This window comes from Ictalurus furcatus, chromosome 16 (assembly GCF_023375685.1).
Source record: "Ictalurus furcatus strain D&B chromosome 16, Billie_1.0, whole genome shotgun sequence".
Lineage (NCBI taxonomy): Eukaryota > Metazoa > Chordata > Actinopteri > Siluriformes > Ictaluridae > Ictalurus > Ictalurus furcatus.
In genome coordinates, this window is record NC_071270.1 from 21,692,552 (window position 1) to 21,712,922 (window position 20,371).

The 20,371-nt window shown below is 38.2% G+C and overlaps 1 protein-coding gene across 1 annotated transcript in view; it reads right to left on the reverse strand.

Moving 5' to 3' along the window:
- The window catches only part of antxr1b (ANTXR cell adhesion molecule 1b), a 31,369-nt gene extending 13,328 nt beyond the window's left edge, over window positions 1–18,041 (reverse strand). Inside the window, exons 1-11 of the mRNA XM_053646004.1 lie at window positions 17,839–18,041; window positions 8,838–8,909; window positions 7,314–7,385; window positions 7,039–7,120; window positions 6,915–6,948; window positions 5,823–5,902; window positions 5,500–5,568; window positions 4,950–5,030; window positions 3,679–3,739; window positions 2,941–3,039; window positions 27–96 (exon numbers count right to left, since the gene is read on the reverse strand). Coding sequence (XP_053501979.1) covers window positions 27–96; window positions 2,941–3,039; window positions 3,679–3,739; window positions 4,950–5,030; window positions 5,500–5,568; window positions 5,823–5,902; window positions 6,915–6,948; window positions 7,039–7,120; window positions 7,314–7,385; window positions 8,838–8,909; window positions 17,839–17,957 — 839 coding nt within the window. The 5' untranslated portion in view covers window positions 17,958–18,041. The remainder of the gene's footprint in view (window positions 1–26; window positions 97–2,940; window positions 3,040–3,678; window positions 3,740–4,949; window positions 5,031–5,499; window positions 5,569–5,822; window positions 5,903–6,914; window positions 6,949–7,038; window positions 7,121–7,313; window positions 7,386–8,837; window positions 8,910–17,838) is intronic.
- Window positions 18,042–20,371: the final 2,330 nt, after the last annotated feature.

Consider the following 20,371-nt stretch of genomic DNA (forward strand, 5'->3'; position numbering starts at 1 on the left):
CAGGAGGCTTAAGAAGAGACACTTACACCCCCTCCTCCATCAGCACAGGAGCTGGACAAAGTAAGTATGTGTCCTCCACAGCCAGAGGCTTCTTCACTGCACACACACACACACACACACACAGGTTATTTATAGTCAGTACAGTAAAAGTGCACTTCCTCCCACTGTGTCTGAAGTGAGTCACAAAACAGACTTGATGGAGCTTAAAAAAGCAGTTCGGCTAAAAGGAAACATCCACAGATTCACCTTTACTCCAAATGACAAGACACGGCAGCTGACGGTTGTTTATTTCATTTTGCTCTAAAGCTGCAAGACTAATAGCTAACAATTAATAGGCGCTAATAGTTTTCAGTTTATTATTGTGCCAAGTTGTTGCGCGCCTAATCGTTAGCTACAGTACATTACTGAAGGAGCAAAGTAAAGAAGCAAACTTCAGAGAGGGGAAAATGAAGAGCAAATATATATATATTAGGAACAAATTCTCATACTCAAGCATTCCAGAAACAATAGAAGACACAGAGTCCTACATTCCTTTCTGTAATACGATGGTGTTTAAATGCATTAGCAGCTGGATGGATGGAGAAACGCCAAATTCAGAAGAGATTAGTGGCTTTTTGAACACTGCGCTCCTTCCCCGTTCACTTCCAAAACAAATCGAATCTTTTCTCTTATTTCCCAGAGCAAAAACCCCATCCAGACATTTTATACCTTAATTTATAAGGTTACCAGCACACAGGAATCTCTACCCGTACAGGCAGACTGTAATTTAGCGGTTTGGTTAAAAAGATGTGAAAAGTTGTCCTGTGTGGAATTGCAGAGCGCAAAAAAATGGCATCTTCCTTCTTAAATTCGATACGCTTTCCTCTTCCATTTCCTTTTTCGTCTCTCTTTTTGTTGGCATCGAACATCAGCTATCTTTTATTTGAAGTTGAATCAGCATATTGGGTCTGAGAGTTTGAGTGCACATTCGAGAGATGCGTTTATTCCTACACTTTTGTCTCTGGTAAGATTTTATCGCGCCTCGCTGATGAAACTGAGCGTCTCCGATTAGTGCGGAGCGGCAAGGCCAACATCGTTATAGTAGACTGTTTTCGAAACGTAGCGTTTTCATAACAGTTTATATCACAATTTTAATGAGAACGCGATTTTGGCAGGACAAAAGTGGGCGTGTCTCAGTCTTGCGGCTGTTCCTTAATCGGTAAATTGATTGAAACGGTTTTAGTGATCACTTTAGAAATTGTTAATCCAGAGAAGTTAGACTGAGCCAATAGATAAAACTGTGATGTTTGAGTTGACTGGACGTGAGATGACGTTGTGAGTTAGCTAGAAATAATAGCGTTTACCAGTTGGCATGATGCGTCTCAATGCTGATACAGAAAAAATATCACAGTAAATGATATATTTATAAATGCTACACTCCAATCTAGATATAAGTTCCACTTCCCGCCTTGCTGGCCACAAGTACAGAGAGATTTTTAGAGAAGAAACATTAAGGATCGTTGCGATTTTCCTGACCAGGTCTTTAAATGTTACACGCTAGTTAGGTCTTTTTTCTAGCTGATCACATTAAACAATTAAACACCCGCTGTACTTTTGTAAGTGAGTTGTGGGGTGAATACCTGACTCGCCTTTCTAGTTTTGTTCACAGCCTTAGGGATGATAAATAGACATGGCTAGGATGAAGCCTACGTTTTGAACCATCCATTTTCTATACCGCTTATCCTACTGGGTCACGGGGAACCTGGAGCCTATTCCAGGGAGCATCAGGCACAGGGGTACACCCTGGACGGAGTGCCAATCCATCACAGGGCACAATCACATACACACTCACACCCATTTATACACTACGGACACTTTGGACATGCCAATCAGCATACCATGCATGTCTGGGGGAGGAAACCTGAGTACCCGGAGGAAACCCCTGCAGCACGGGGAGAACATGCAAACTCCGCACATACAGGGCAGGAATCGAACCCCCAACCCTGGAGGTGTGCGGCGGACGTACTAAACACTAAGCCCGTATTTTGAACCAAAATAGACAAATTTTTAAAGTCTATTCCACTTGCTAATGGATCTCCTGGACCGTGCACCCGGCCTAGCCCTGCGACACATTCCCTGCTTGTCCTCCTGTGGGTCACGGTTTGCTCCCTTGCATCAAAGCTCCCATGTGCTCATGTTTGGTTTGGTTTCTGTTCTAGTCCTGACTCCTCCCTGTCCTATCATTGCTTCGTTACCTGATTGTGTTCACCTGTGTTGTGTTACTTCTTGAGAAGCCACTGTTTGTAGCAAAGTCTTATAATGTGTTTAGTTACTTTAAGTTCTGTGTTTTATGTTCCATTGTACTTCCTGGTTTTCACCCTGGCTGATCTCCCTTATTTCTGATTATTGGTTGTCCTGTATTAAACCTACATGCCTATGTTTGGACTGTTAATTTGTTGACTTAGAGGTTAGCATGTTTGCCTCACACATCTGGGGTTCTGGGTTTCGAATCCTGCCTCCGCCCTGTGTGTGCAGAGTTTGCATGTTCTCCCCGTGCTTTGGGGGTTTCCTCCAAGTACTCTGGTTTCCTCCCCAGTCCAAAGACATGTATTGTAGGCTGATTGGCATTTCCAAATTGTCCTTGGGTGTGAACGCGTGTGTGATTGTACAGATGGATTGGCATCCTATCCAGGGTGTCCCCCGCCTTGTTCCCTGAGTTCCCTAGGATAGGCTCCAGGCTCCCCAGTGGATAAGCGGTATGGATGGATGGATGGATGGATGGATGGATTCTTGCACTTGTATGTTCAGTATGTATCGTACAGTACCCTGTGTTGCTAACCAAGTCAGTATCAGGTGTTAATTAAAGTCTCAGCTGAAATTTAACTACATTTATAGTAATGTAAGGGTTAGAAGCCTACACATTATTACTATTATTACTTCCTTTATTGGAAGATCACTTACTGACGGTGAAGGTGTCATTGATGCGGAAACTGCACAACACCCGTCTCTCATCTCTCGCATGGAGGAAACCGTTCCCCCTCACCACCACCTGAAAGGATTCTGCAATACAACACGACCAACAGAGAAAACAGTGTCAAAAACAGTGATGTATGTCAAATGCTGATCAGTATCTCTTTACTCATTAGATTTGGTCTATATATTTATGCCCTGTACAGTGCTCCTGATTCTTTAGTCTAAGGAACACTGCAGTTTAACACTCTGGATGTAAAGTCTGTGTCCCATTGTAAGGAGCACAAGGACAGTTAATTTCCTCAGGTTCCTTATTGTAACCAAATCTGTAGGCAGTATCATTTTTATCCTTTTACCTCATAATTCTGTTTGCTGAATGAAAGTTCTATGAAAGCTTGGAAAAATAAATTGCAATATTAAGCTGTAAAATATTCAGCTGGCTCATTAAGGTGAACAGAATTATGGGATTTCCTCTGCTGGAAAGGATAAATGCAGCCAAAGTAAGGAACCTTAGAAGACCTCTGTGTCAGGCTGCCCAGAAAAAAACTGCCCAAAACTTCTAAGCAGATGCAGATGTCTTCTAAATGAAACAGGATTATGAGGCTAAACAATAAATAATTCCAGTAAACACAGCTCTGCTGCTGTATAATAATATATGAATATGCTTATTATACAAACATTGCTCAGATTTCATACACAAGTTTTTACTGTGTGCTCGTCTTCGCTCACCTCCGGCACATATAGTTGAAGGTTCAACAGACAATATTTCTATGCATGATCTCTTCAGGATCTGAAAGAAAGAAGATTCAGAAATATTGATAGGAGCCTGAAATGTAAAAATTGATGTGAGTTTCTCCCTTCGAGTTTGCTTGAAAAGACTGGTGTTGAATATTTTTTAGGAGTGTAACGATACAACGTGACACGATGCATCGCGAGGCAAAAACGTGACGATGTGCATCATGGAAACGTGCGATTCACATTGTGGAAATCAGCATTCTATTAATTGGACATCTAATACACTGTTTGAACACCAGAGGTCCCGATCTGCACAACCCGTAGAGTTAAAATATACAGTACAGAGAGCACGCTGATCAAGTGCAAGATCTGCACTTGTGAAGACCAATAGCTCCAGATTGATCAACATGCATTATACATTATACGGTTACATAACCACATTAAAACGGTTCAAAAAGAGCCCTTCAGTAGCTTTCAATCAACACCAAAGGCTGTGGAAACCGGGCATTTTAACCGACTTTGGAGCTCTATTTCTGCTACGGAGCTCTTTATGTTTCACTTGATCCCTAGGAAGTCAGAAATCCCCAGGTCAAACAATTTTTTTTATCCAGTCAAATTTTTGGAGGAGAATTTATACATTTATTTATTTAGTTTTAAGTTTTAAGATATGGTGTACCTGTTTTTTTCTTGTTTTTTTGAGTAGGGATCACTGTACTGTGTTTTGTGGCAAGTGACATGCTCTCCTGTGTCAGCAAGAGCAGAAATGAAGTCAGTATAGATTAGTTACTATCACATCAGAAACGTTTTTACCTAATGCTAGCCAGCATGCTGGTGAACTTCAGTACACATAAACGCTTCAGCTAACATTAGTTAAAATGAATTGATTGGTTGGTTACTGGTTTTAATTACACAATATAACCTCATAATGTTAGCTAGCTTGTTTGAGAACTTGGCTAGCTACTTAATGTCATACTGATGGCTACTGCTGGAAAGGAAATATCAGTTAGCTAGAATTACTAGTTAGCATAACTAGACATTAATACAGTGGATAGCTTAGCTTATGTTGCTAAATTATTATGTTAACTGTTGTTACTCTATGCTGTAGGATAAACTGGATGAAGAATTAGTCAATAACTAGTCGTAGTGCAATAAAGGTATTCACTAGGCTTAGACTTGGCATGATATAAATACTACAATGGCTTCTCTATGGGAGAGAGAGCAGGGGGCCATTTCTCATTTTCTGAACTGGAAAAGTCATTACTTACTGAGTCGATGATGTCTTGCAGTGCGTCAAATCCATCATTCACAGGAAAAACATGATCGTCACTGCCTGCGATTGTAGCCAGCTACGATGGGCAAAAAAAGAAAAGAAAAGTACGTTTTAGTTCATATTTAATATGTAGCACTGAGTGTACATGATTTCCATGTGTATAGATACTCCTTGTATTTACTGCCATTCTATTTGTTTGTGTATGTGAAGGTGTGTGTGTATTACCCATGAGGTACTATAAATGAGCTAAACTTTAACACAGCTTATCTTAACCTTATTACCTTGTCATACAAGGTTATTATTCAATCAATGAGACTCCTCCATATTACCGACTCTATCTGAGTTTTGAGTGTGGCTCATCTTATGACTGTATATGAAGCGTCAAAATGTACCCCGGAAATGCCTGGGCCCAAAAAAAATGGTCAGGTTTTGCAATTCGAATGAAAATCTTTCGGACACGTTTAGGACACACCCCCAAAAAGGCTTTCTAAGACAAGCTTAGTGATCTAAATGAAATTGAGTTGAATCTAATTTGAATATCTCACCTGAGTTTCATTAAAGTCCTTCACTCCTACGCAGTACACTGTGGCTCCGAGCTGGCGCGAGCGTCCTGCCTGTTATACACCATACCATAATAAGATAGAATAAAGACAAACTCAGGCCTTTATAGTGAATAGTGGGGTGTGGTTGGAACACGTCCAAAGTGTGCTGATGGTGAGGTGTTAATGTGACCTACTGTATACAGGATATAGTGACGCTAATAATTTTACTACCTGATTTGTTTTTCGGAATAGATAATGTGTCATTGTCTACAATAAACTAGAAAAAAAAAAGTTCTCTTGAGAAAACGACAGCGTCAGTAGCTCACCTCTCTAGCTGCCAAATCAAACTGAGTCTCACGTAACTCTCCGTCTGTCAGAGCGATGATGACGCTCGCTCTTCGATAACCTGCAAACAGAACATCGGTAAATACTAATTAAGTAACTCCTCATTATGGTGAGGATATTAATATATGAAAATCATGATATACCATGAACAAATTATTAGCAACTATTAACTATAGAGATAATGACTTCTGTGTTTTTGACATGTGAAATGTGAACCCACAACATGCTCACCATTCAAATAGGAAAAGTTGAGAGAACACTGTTGCTAGGCAACCCGGAAATATGGACGTGAGATTTAGCTAGTTAGCGTATACACCACAGGTCTTTTATATACAAACAATATAAAGGCATTGTGACAATGGAAAGATGAAAAAGAAATATCAGAAATATCGCATTTGCTCTCAGCTGTGTTGATAAATAACTAATAAAAGATTGTTATATACTCAAAAGTGACATTTTAATTACATTTAGCATTGACTGCTAATCTAGCTTCCATGGGATCTGGCATATTGAAAATCAACAGTCAGAACATCAATAGTGCGCCATATTTAGGGGCCAAAAACATGAATTGTGCAAGTATGTATAATATACACATACAGTGGTGCTTGAAAGTTTGTGTACCCTTGAAAATTGTAGTAATAGTTTCTGCACAAGGGGGGTCACACCAGATACTGAAAGCAAATGTTCACATACTTTTGCCACTCACAGATATGTAATATTGGATCATTTTCATCAATAAATAAATGACCAAGTATAATATTTTTCTTTTTATCTACTTTTAGGGCTTGTGTGAAAATCTGATGATGTTTTAGGGCATATTTATGCGGATATATAGAAAATTCGAAAGGGTTCACAAACTTTCAAGCACCACTGTATACGACAGTGCATAATATACACAGTTTATATTGTTTATTTCTTGCTTTTCCTCCCTCTTTTACTTTATTTCATTCCTCCATCCCCCAATAATGTAAGCATAAACATCAGCACTTAACACTGAGCGTTGAGTTTTAAGGGCTTTTAAATATGTATTTTTAATGTGGATTCTTTTTTTTCTTTCTGTCGTCACCACTCACCATCACCACTCGCATAGTAGATCTGCTCACTCGCCTGTGAAAGAGCAAGACAAAAAGGTTTTTTTACTGGGATAGAGATATGGATCACGGGAAACAGAGTTAGACAGAGAGGAGGCTTTCTCACCCGCTCAAAGCCTTTGTGCATGAAAGTGTCTCCACCTGGTAATACTCTCTGTAGTTCCTCCAGTCCTGCTCGTATCTGATCCCTAACACACACACACACACACACACACACATAAACACACGGAGATCATATCTGAGAATACACCGTATATAAGTGATCCTCAGAGGACTCATTTTAGAAACAATTAAACGGGTCACTGTGGTCTAAACTAAACAGAACAGGGAGGGTAGAGGGGGGATAAAGAACAAGTCTGGTAGTTTGTTTTCTAAGCTCACCTGTCTTCTGTGAGCTCCATCAGGGTTCTGCCCTCTGTCGAAAAAACGATGAAGGACATCCGGAGCTTAGGACTAAAAAATAACGAGACCGAGGGAGTCAGAAAGACAGAATAAATCTGTACCTACTGCAATTTTTACTCTTACTACACCGTCTTCTTTTACTTGATCACTATCACTAATAAATCTGGTCAAGTCAAATGTTTAAACTGTATTTATTTGTGGTGCTCTGTTGTAGAGTATATCTAACCGTGCTGATAAAATGAAGCTGAATTAAATAGAGGGAGGCTTATATGAAACAGAACGTGGGATAAATAGACATAAACACGACAAACCAGATATTCGTTTTACTGTGCTCGTCAGCTGTTACTTATTAGGATGAAATTTAATAAGAATTCTTCTACCAAATGCTTGAATTTAGGACGCAGCTACGTATACTGTTTACTGAGTAAAGACACTATAAATGACGGAAAATGTGGTAACGATGGTTAAAGGGTGTGGTCAGGGTGGAGTGAGGAAAACACGCGCGGCGATGATGTGATGCCAGTGCCAGATCTGGACACGCTTCCTGATTCATCCTGATACTCTACGTTTGAGTGGCGCTTTCTGTATTTGTGACTCAACCTCTGCGCTTAGATGGTCCCTCATGAACAACCTAAAGATTTTCACTTCCTTAAAACAGAGATTTTGCCAACGAATCACCTGAATACTGTAGATTTATATCTAAGAGCTGCTTCTGTAATCATAAAGACTGCCCTGCGCTCATCCCAGGACTCTTATTCACAATGTGCTCATACTGAACATCCTTTCAACACACTTAATACTGTTTGTTTTTACTCATCTACGCTTGTATACTGTAATGGTTTATAATCCCACTATCCGGTATCACCAGAAGAGGGTGGGTTCACTTTTAAGACATGCTAACGGGCTGACACATAAACTAACGTTCAAAGAAATACGCTAAAAACTAGCATTGAATAAACTAGCATTACATTAAACAGGTTAACCCTGAATTAATCCTGTATTAAACACACTAACACGCGTAAAATTATGTTTACTTGACACTGAGTCCTGTATATGCATTTAACAGGCTAACCCTTAGTATATTAAAGAGGCTAACCCTGAATTAGCATTATGTTAAACGCACTCCTGGGAAAAAAAATGCTGGAAAAAACCAATAGAACAATAGTGGTTTAAACTATAAATACCATTACATCATTTCAAGGAGGAATTCATATCCATATTCATAAACATTTACACTCTTCACTGCTAACATTAGCCTTCTAGCTAACATAAGCTAACCCAAAGGAAATTCCGAGAGGATTTCGAAGTCATGTTCATGAGTGTTAATCTCCAGTGCTAACTAACATGAGCTAACATGGCTCAGTGATGTGCGATCATTAAATATCCGCCTATCACCATTCTGTAGACGAACTCTGCTGAAACGAAGCGTTCACGACGAGGTCCTTCAGGAAAGAGTTAATGTCTGGTTCACATTTTAAAACCTGGCAGAGTGAAAAATCTCACCTGATGAATTTGTGTGCCAGATGATCCACAAAGTAATAAATCTCATTCCAGTGATGCTGAACACTTCCAGACCTGAACGCAACAAGAAAATGATTGATTTTTAGCATGTGTGTGTACACATATAAATATCATTTGCAAACTCATTTACCAATCTAATTTAACGATGTAAAAAGGGCTGTTTACTTGCATGCTTGTCCTTGGCAGTAAAAACCGTGTATTTGAAGTGATTTCTTCATTTTTTTCCTCAGATATTTACACACTGTTTCTTTCACTCTCTGAATGAAGTCCTATCAGGTTACTAACTTAAGAGTAGCTAGCAAATGAGTTAAGTTGATAAGTGTCTAGCAGATTTAGCTAAGTTGGAGTGATGAAACATGGCGAGTCAAATAGACTTCTAGCTAAATATCCTTACGGTGTAGCGTCTAAGGCTGAGGCTAGCATTATAGTAAACATGCTAGCCACAAAATAGTCCACTGACTAGCATTAAAATGAGCATGCTAACACAAGAACTGGCTGGCTAACCCTGCTTATCAGTGAAAACTACCGTTATATGAAACAGGCTAAACCAGAGTTAGCATTACACTAAATGGTCTAACACAGGAACTAGCGATATAGTACAGGTTAGCTTTCGTGACAAGATTGTTCAGATGCTAAGCACAAAACTACATTGGCTAGTGCTAAGATCGCATTAAAAAGGGATTGTGGCATCTATAAATGCGTTTAAGACAAGAAATGTTTATTTTACTTAAATGGTTAAATTAAGTCATCCTTTTATAAAGGTCAGAGATGTTTTCTAATTGTTCTGGTGATGATTTAATTCATAAAATGCACAATATCTTTCTTATATAGCTATTTTTTCCCCCCCATATGGCAGAAAAAGAGGAAGTAAGACCTCAGAATAATTTAAATGATAAGTATTTATGATCTTATGACATTAATGGTTTTATTCACTACACAATAGAAAGAAAGAAAAAAGACTTTTGGCAGTTATGCGAAATAAATATTTTGATTTGAGTTTTGTGAGAGTGTGATGTGAGACAGAACGTCTTATTTCCACATGCCTGAGGACAAGAATAGCCATAAAGAACAAAAATAAAGTGCTGTCTGTTTTGGTACTCTTGCTGTTTTCAGTCTGCGGGCGGTGTAGACAGATCAGACAGGAATTTTCGTCTTACCTCAGCGAATGTGGAATAAAATCTCTCTTTTTAAAAAAAAAAAAAACCATATGGCATATTAATTTGTCGAGGCTGCTCTGCTAGAGTAGTTATTAAACTGAGAGTTTCAGCAGCTGTAAACGCATTCAAGTGTAATATGATGTTTTATAGTCACAGTTTAATGTTAGCACAGCATTCTGAGATGCATTAAAACACACTGTTAATGAAAACACTTGTGAAAGTTAGGTGTGACTTCAGCTCATTCAAACTAGCATTGTAGTAAACAGGCTAACCACAAACTAGCATTATAGTGTCAAACTGATAGGGTGCTAGCTCTGTGAAATGTGTTCTTTTTTCTGTAGAAGCCTTAGCCGGGTTTCACTCTGAGTATGTTTTATCAGTATGCTGATTTTTGGTTAGCCCATAAAATAAAGTGTAATAAAAAATAGTACTTCTTAGCCTTTTGCTAAAACGAGTAAAAGAATAGCAAAACAGCCATAAAATATTTCCAAAATGTTGGACATTGGACTGAACACTTGTCAGTATGTAATGATGGATAAACATTCCAGGGTGAAAACACTCAGCACTTAGAGAACTTTTATAATCCTGTTATTGAGCTCGTTGGGATTTCTGTCATTTTGGAAAGCAGCCTTGGCTTTACTAATGCACTGATGTCATCTTTTTTTTTTTATTTCCATATGCCAGGTTATATAATATTTGCATAAAACCACAGCTCTTTAGAGTTAATGACTAAACTAATGTCATTAAAAACGTCTCTATATGTGCTATATGGTGATTCTTTGCTCCACATTCATCCAGCGCTAGTAAACATTTAATGAACATGACATTAAGACCTGACAGAATTTTTAGTGATGATAAGCCATGATAAATGAATAGGATTTGGAGTCTTGGGATTTTAATCAGCAGTAAAATTCGTGATTCATGATAGAAATGAATCCAAGAGAAAATTTTTGTCACAAGCTTATCAGAAAGTAAATTGTAACCATCAGGCTAAACTGCAGCAAATGAACCCCTTCTGTTCTGTAATTTTAAAAAGTTTAGTGACAGAAGAACTAGACTAGAAATACATTTTTTCCTGAAATGTGGCTCAAGCTGCTTTAATTATTTAGTGTGTATTTACATTTAAGACATTATAAAAGTTAAGACGGATGGTCCGGGGAATGTAAGTTAAACTGAATCGTACAAGCTGAGCTGCTGTAGTTAATTCTGGATTTCTATAAAGCTGCTTTGTGGAAATGTTTATTACCCTAGTACGTTTGCCTCGCATCTCCGTGGTTGGGGGTTCGAATTCCCCCTCCCCTCTGTGTGCGTGGAGTTTATATGTTCTCCCCGTGCTTCAGGGGTTTCCTCCATGTACTCCGGTTTCGTCCCTCAGTCCAAAGACATGCGTTGTAGGCCAATTAGTATTTTCAAATTGTCCATAGTGTGTGAATGGGTGTATGAATGTGTGTGTGATTGTGCTCTGCGATGGGTTGGCACCCCATCTAGGGTGTCCACCGCCTTGTGCCCCAAGTTCCCTGGGATAACCGCCAGGCCTTGTGACCCTGTGTAGGATAAGCGGTACGGTAATTGGATGGAGGGTTAGATGGATGAATGGAACATGTACACAAGTTGAAAACAAAGATTTCAAAGAAGCAATACTTGCTGTTTGCTCTTTAAGAATATAGTATATCTATTTGTGTACAGTGGGGTCCAAAAGTCTGAGATCACACTGAAAATCTAGGATTAAAAAAAAAATTATTTAAAGCTGCGAATAAACAGAACATTTTCGAATTTTGAAAATTCAAAAACAAAAAAAGGAAATATGCAACATCACGACTATTCAAGATTCAAGATGTTGCACTGTTTCTAGATCCCTGTGTAAATGTTAGGAAATGCCTGATATTGGCCATATTAACATAAAAAGTCAGATTTTCCGCGAGTATTTCCGATTCCTTCCGCTGAAGCATGTGTTCAGACAACCCACTGATGGATTTGATCTAAAATGGATCATGAAGTTTTACACAAACTTGTGGAGTCCATGCCAGCTCGAGTGCACACTAAAGCAAAAAAGGGGACGTACCAAATACTAAAAAACTCTGAAATTCATGTAAATCTTGTTAAGATTCTACTTCCACTCCCGTTGTTGCTGATAATATCATTTTTAATGAAAATCTTTGTGATAAATTGAAAAAGAATGCCAAACAGAAGTGTTTTCACTAGCGGTCTCACAGACTTCTCAGACCCCCACTGTATGTAGTAATAAGGAGTCTGTCTATCTATCTATCTATCTATCACATGACTCGGGGGGGGGGGGGGGGCTTTAGTTACAAAAGGTTGAGAACCTCTAACCCAGACATTTTGTGTTGCATTAATCAGCATCCACATTTATAGTTCTTATTTATAGCTTTTTTGTGACAATATCCACTCATCAAAGTGCTATATAATGAAAATTATATTAGAGCCAAATTATTCTTATACCACAGCAATGTTCAATTCATCATTCTGATTGGTCTGAAGGTGTTGATTGATTTGCCACAGCTCTGACAGTAGTTCCGGCTGTAATTCAAATCACAGATATGTTTATAGAAATTTTATTAAAGCGCTCGATGTTGTTTCTATAGTAACAGAAGTGCATGACGGATAATCAACATGCTCGAGGGATAATAATAAACAGACTGAAATATTTTATTATTTAACAAAGATAAGCATAGTACAGTATGTAATCGTTTATATGGTGAAGTTTTCTTCGCTATACCGAGTTGTTTATTGAATGATTATGGAAGGAGTCTCCAGTGTCAGTGTGTTCTTAACACTCAGTACATTTTCCTGTTCTGTTGTGTTTTATTCCTTGCTTATTCTTATATATCAGGTTATACAGTCATGTGAAAAAATAAGTACACCCCATGGAAACTGTTGTTTTTTTTGACATATTTGGATAAACAAACATTTGATCCTCTTCGAAACAATGCCTATTAATAAAGGTGACACACTCTATCAGATTCCACATAAAATTTACATTTTGTAGTAATTTTCACAATTTAAATTAACAACAACAAAAAAAAAAACCCCAGATAATTCACATGGAAAAAGTAAGTACACCCCTACATTTATCACACCTTCAAATCCATAAAATTAGAATCAGGTGTTCAAGATTGTGTGCCAGTGATTTAGAACCTGCTTAGAGAGTGCAGGTGGAACCTGTCTTATTTATACCTCTCTCATATCTAGTGTCTGGTGTTCTCTTTGTTATTGAGGTGTGTGGTGTCATCATGCCAAGATCTAAAGAGTTTTGTAAGGCCTTCAGAAAAAAGGTTGTGGATGCCTATGAGTCTGGTAAGAGATTTAAAAAGATCTTGAAATTATTTGAACTACATCATTTTACTGTAAGGAAAATCATCTACAAGTGGCGCACATTTCAAACGACGAGCAGACCGTCTGATGCAAAAAAAATTCTCCAAGAACCCCAAAATTTCATCACAGGATCTGCTAGTAAGTCTTGCACCTGTTGGTGTCAAAGTGCATGCTTCTACAATCAGAAAGAGATTCCAGAAATTTGACCTGCATGAGAGGCGTGCCAGGAAAAAGCCTTTGCAAGACTACAGTTTGCCAATGAGCATATAGGCAAAGACCAGGCCTTTTGGCATAATGCGCTCTGGACAGACGAATCAAAGATAGAGTTGTTTGGTCACAGTAACAGCAGACATGTTTAGCGCAGACCAAAGACAGCTTTTCAGGAGAAGCACCTCATACCAACTGTGAAGCATGGTGGTGGAAATGTTATGGTTTGGGGTTGCTTCACTGCCTCAGGGAATGGACAGCTTGCATTCATTGATTCAAATATGAATTCTGCATCATATCAAAGAGTGCTTGAAGATAATGTGAAGCCATCTGTCTGAAAGTTGAAGTTGAACCAAAAGTGGACCTTTCAACAGGATAATGATCCTAAGCACACTAGCAAATCCACCAAGGAATGGCTCAGAAAGAAGAAATGGAGGGTTATGGAATGGCCTAGTCAAAGCCTGGATTTGAATCCCATTGAAATGTTGAAATGGGATTTGAAATGTGCAGTACATGCAAGAAAACCCTCAAACATCTTCCAACTGAAAAAATATTGCATGGAAGAGGGGTCAAAAATGATGTACAATTATACAAAACACTTACAAGATGTTATTTCTGTTAAATGGGACAATACTAGCTTCTGAGGCCAAGAGTGTACTTACTTTTCCCACAGAAGAACATCACGTCTATTGACATTTCTGTTGAATCAAAAAAGCTCATTTTCCTTGTGTTTTTTTTTTCAAGTATATCAACTTCATTACTAGGCAGTGTTTCAAAGAGGGTCAAATGTCTGCTTGTCCAAATATGTCAAAAAAGCCAACAATTTCCATGGAGAGCACTTATTTTTTCACACGACTGTATGATTGTCACGTAATAACTAATGCCTTATGACAACATGACGTTAACTAAACTGTAACTAACCATACAGTTGAGTGCAAATGTTTTCATACCCTTATGTTCTAGGTGAAAACGATTTTATCTACAAAACCAAATTGTACGTATTTAATGGTGTTTAACTATTGAGAACCCAGGAATAACTAGCCTAAATATTACAGCAGTTGACATTGGGTCAGCACTTCCTTTTGATCCTCTCAAAAGTTTGCATCCCCTTTAACACGCACTAGTTAATTGATTGAAATGTGTCTCATTATGTGCTTCTGATTTAAAACAGTCAGCACAGGTTTAAGTGTTAAGGACAGGAAAAGTTCAAACAGGTTCAAGCTCTTGAGTGGTTAATCTACATAACATTCAACTTAACCATAACCAATTCATCTCTCCAGAGAAGTACTGACCCTTCACAGAGCTGGGAATAAAGTGCTCAGGGAGGCCATTAAGAGCAGCGGTAATCACTTGTCAGAAATGTAATAAACAGAAATGATGTAATAACGACCGAAATTAACTGCCAAAGAAATTTATAAAAAATCCAAAACAAACAACCGAAGGCATTAAAAAATCCTCAGTGCAGAGTGAAATCAAATTTGCCGTGGAAATCATATTGAGTGTTATCATCTTGGCCAGTTTTGTTATTTGTAATAACGACACAACATCTGGAAAATAAGGTTACATATAAACACCAGATATGGTGCCAGCAGGAACTTATATGGAACTTCTATGGAACTACAGGAACATAAATACTGTATATACAAATATGAGACGTTGCGGTTGTATTGGGTTTAGTTGCATTTTGTTTTAATAGCTCAGCAATTTTCATTTGTCTTTCATCTGTGTCACAGCTGCTTCTCAAATCTGGTTTTCATGCATGACAATGAAGTGATTACACACACACACACACACACACACACACATTCTTTCTCATTCCCTTATTTTCTTTTCTTCTCTTAGATGTGTGTGCGCACACTGCAGCCGTGCAGCTCTGGAACATCTGGCGCTGATGGTAAAAAGGTTCCGTGTAATGCTGTGAAACTCAGTCTGACCTTTGACCTCTTGTGGAATTTTTTCTATTCAAAATGCAATTTTATGGGCAAAAGTTACTTTTCTAATGAGTCTCTGTATAAAGCTTGTGACTATCATGTGCTTTTGTTATTAGGAATAATAGGATTGTGTCCTTCGCACTAAATCCTGAACTATCTATCACCTGCTTGTTTATAGGGTCTTAATAATAACTCTAATAATGCTTAGTGTACGTATTAATTACTTGTTAATTCACTACAGTTACTGTATAAACCTGTTGTTCATCAGAGTCGTGATGGAGTCGATGTTCTGACTGATATTGAGTGTTTATTATTATACACCTATCCATTTTTATCTGTATAACAACGTTGGCAATTTTTTGTAAAACTATTAGGTCGAACCCTTCGATTTTCACCAGATGTCACTTTTAAATATCAAACCCCATATTCTATTCATTAAAAGCCATTTAAAGTACGTTATACTTTAAATAAATGGCGGAGCAGCGGTGCAGTGGGTAGTGATGCCACCTCACAGCTCCAGGGTCTCTGGTTTAAATCTATGCTCAGGTTAATGTCTCTGTGGAGTTTCAGATACTCTTCCCGTGTCTGTGTAGGGGTCCTCCAGGTGCTCCAGTTTCCTTCCACCTCTCAAAAACATGTTGGTAAGTGTACTGGCTATGGCAACCTTTCCCTAGGTGTGAATGAGGGTGTGCATGGTGCTCTGTGATGCACTGGCGTCCCATCCATGGTGCATTTGAGTGTCATGTCGGGTGTTCTCAGGATAAGGTCTGTATCCACTGTGACCCTGCCAGTATAAAGCGCTTAATGAAGATGAATGAATGAATATTTTCACATTGTCATAATGAAAGTGCTATTCAGTCGCCGAGATTGCTGAGGATGGTTCCGCTTGAAGTACCATGGAAATTGTTTTGGACCGCAATTTCACATGGGCATTCTCGCTGTGGTTTCTGGGTCTACGGTTGCTGCAATGGCCTTAGGACTGCAATTACCATATACAATTTGCACTCAAGTCTCCTTTAGTGAACAGTGGACTAGTTCAACAAACAGACTTCATGTACAAACCATAACGATATTTCTTTTACTTTTACACTATCAGTTGTTACCCAGATGAGGACGGGTTCCCTTCTGAGTCTGGTTCCTCTCAAGGTTTCTTCCTCGTATCATCTTAGGGAGTTTTTCCTCACCACCATTGCCAACGGCTCGCTCATTAGGGATAAATTCACATACGTAAAATCTGTATCCCGTGTTTATATATTTCTGTAAAGCTGCTTTGATACAATGTCCATTGTTAAAAGCGCTATACAAATAAAATTTAATTAAATTGAATTGAATTGAATGAATAAATACTCAGTTAATACTGAGACTCATGAGTCGTTTATGCAGTTCCACTGACATTAAGAAATATTTCCTTTTTTAATATTAGGTGAGCGAATGTCCAGCTCAAACTATAGGCATTCTTTTCCAAAAAAAAAAGAAAAAGTAAAACTGGTTCATTATGAGCTCAATGTGATGGGTAGAGGATGAAACAGCACCCCATGTGTCACACAGACGCCATTACAACAACTAGAACAACTACAATAACTGCAACTGTATCTCTGGGGTTCAGTGTTTACATTAAATTGAAGCAGCCGAGCAAGCTGAGAAAAGTTAATTACACTCTCTATGAAGCCTGTGAACACAAATCATTATACCTGCTCTAGTATTACAGTGTAATACATATTAGAAAGAATTATAAAGACGTCCGAGTTAAAAAAAAAAAATTCCATAAACAATGTCCTTTTAATTTGTTCATGTATTAAGTTTGCTCAAAGTGTTTTACGCTCATTATTGACCTCATTATAATTATAATGTGATCTTTTAAAAATGATACACTTAGTTAATAATTTATCAAGTACACATATATAATACCTAATAAGTTAGTGAATCAATAAGACAGAAAGGGGCAAAAAGGACACCCCTCATCTGGTGGTACAAAGCTCCCAATGTCCTTAAAATATAAGCTTGATTTTTTTAAAGCTTTAATATTTTTCAATATTTCCTTTTTTTTTTGTCTGTTATTTTATCAAATATTATACCATGCCCCCCCCCCCCCCCCCAATCAATGATAACAATATTTTTGCAATTTCACAGAATCCTGAACATTGCAATGCACAGAGTAAATGATTATCACGCACTTGCATGGAGCAATAATTTTCTGTTTTTATTCAGTTTCTCTACTGCATTTGAGCAGACACCTGGGCTCTCCTGCCTGCCTCACTTGGCCTCTCACTCGCCCGAGCTAAACAACTCTTCATTTATTTCTAATTAAATAAATAAGGTGTTATTAATCATGATAATATGAAGTGACAGACTCACTTATCCAGGACGAAGTAGAGGTCGAATCCACCGTAACACGAGGGCCCGTAATTCTGTCCAACACCGCCCCCAGTCAACACAAACATCAACACACACACCTTGACACAACACACACACATTATTCCAGCATGGAGAGAGAGAATAGCACGGTAAGGGGGGAAAAAAATTGAGTGCAGCTCTGAGAAGGGACGTGTGTGTTTGATTCCTCCTGCAGCTGCTCGTAAAGCTTGAAGAGTTTATGAGGGACTGGGAGGAGAGAGAGAGAGAGACAGAGGGAGAGAGAGAGAGAGAGAGAGAGAGAATAACAGAGAGCACGTGGAACTGGAATATAAAGGAGGGGAGAGAGAGAAAGAGAGAGAGAGAGAGAGAGAGAGAGAGAGAGAGAGAGAGAGAGAGAGAGAGAGATTGGTATGTATGATGAGGTCAGAAAAATACTCCAGGTTTGCTTGTGCCTAGAAATAAGCTACAAAATGTAGACCTTTTTTCTTTCTTTTTTTTCTTCTTTTCTTTTTCTTTCTTTCTTTCTTTCTTTTTTTTTTTTTTTACCAATAATTTCTACAAAATTTGCCAAATTTTCTACAAAATTTTTATAAATGTATGTGTCTACTTGTGGGTTTTCTACATGGAACCATGGTGGACAAAGGAGAAATGTATAATATTCTGCCAAAACCAAACGGAAACCAAGCTTTGGCTGCGTTTATAGTGCAACACTGCAAAAAAAAAAAATATTAAAAAAAAACATCTCAGGCAAATTAAACGAATATTTCTCTTTATTAGATTGTTTTTTAAACAAGAAAATAAGATTATAATGCCTATTTCCAGATATTTTATTCTCTTGGAAGACATTTTTGCTTCTTTCAAGCATTGATTTCTAGAAAGAAGCTAAATGGCATGTTTCTGCCAATAAAATTACACAGATTTAAGCTCGATGTTAGTAAAGGTGTCTAGAAACAGATTTAATCGTCTTATATTTGTTATTTAATCATGTCAAAATGAGAAATATTAGATCACTTTTCCTTTATTCATGATATTTACACTTGCTAAGATCATTTTTTTGCAGTGCATATTAAATATAAACAGTGCTCAAAAGAACTTGTCAGGAAGCGACGTACAGTTTTAGGTACTTTATTGAAATATTCTAGTACGGCTGGAGTCGAGATAATGTAATGGGTATGTAACCTACTGATCAAGTGCAACTTGCAGGACCACAAACCTTTACAAGGGGCTATAATAATGGTCAAACAAGTCAGGTGAATATAGTACCAGGTGGATATAGTATGCAAGGAACATTTGGCTTGAGAACCACGTACAGAGTGTCCCAAAGGCTCCATATACACAGAGGACTATGTTTTCCAGCACCACATCGGTCGTGCCTTCGTCAGCGGATGTTCGTGGACGTCCACTTCTCGGTCGGTCCGCGACACTTCCAATCGTTTTGAATTTGTTAATACGTTTGGCGACAGTGTCGTGTATTGATGTACTCGCCACGTTTCCTGTTAAAAAGTCCATCGCAACCGTGCGACAGCTTCCCGATCCAGCCATGGGAACCATTTCAATGCGTTCTTCTTCTGTCAAAGGCGTTCTTAAAGGCTATTTGAAAACAATATATATAATATACGCTAATTATGAAAAATTTTGGAAGACATTTTGCTAAAAAGGTGTTCATTTCCCCAATGTATGGAGGCTTTTGGAACACCCTGTCTACTATAGACTGGAAAACTTATACTGGAAAACGTATTATATCTGAATAGTACAAAAGGCTACTAAAATTTTCCATGTGGTTTAGTTTTATCTATTTGATTTGCAAAATAACCCCCACCCATAACCACGCTCGTATACAGCGGGTACCACAACAGACTGAGTTTCTAATCTGAGCAGATATTTTATTGAAGCGGTCTTGCAGTGTAAGGAGAATGCGGGTGTTCTGACTTAGAAGTCATTGACCCCGGCTTTAAAATAACTCTTTAAAATCTTTATCTGAAAAACCTGTGGCATTTAGTGCTGTTAAATATGAACTCAGTTTCGCTACAGTTGTTTTCACTTTCCAAAAAACTGACCTTTGTAGCATCGCGGTACGTTCTCGTACACTTGGCTAATTTTTTGCTAGCATTTTTCATGCTTTTTTGTGTCTGTTCCTCTCTGTGAACCCTGAGTTCTCACCACTATTGTATTCATTTTTGGCAGTGGGTTTTCCCAAAATCAGCAGGTTCGATATACTTTGGCTGAGTAAAACGAGCTATTTGGAAGTCTTTCAGGTTAAACTCTAGAGCCCTACATAGACGCTCATTGTTTTGTTTCTTGTTTGTGGATGAATTAGTGTTTAGGAAAGCAAATACACAACATGCTTGGTGTTTAAGTAATAAAAACACTACCCATGTAAGTAGAACGTTTGGATGCAGTGAATGGAGACCTTTAATCTACTCCACATGCATATTCGTATAGGTATCCGTAACCGTTTAGAACATCTGTTCAGTCCGTATAATGAATGTATACAGTATTCAGCTACAGTATATCGCTAGCACACGTATAAAAT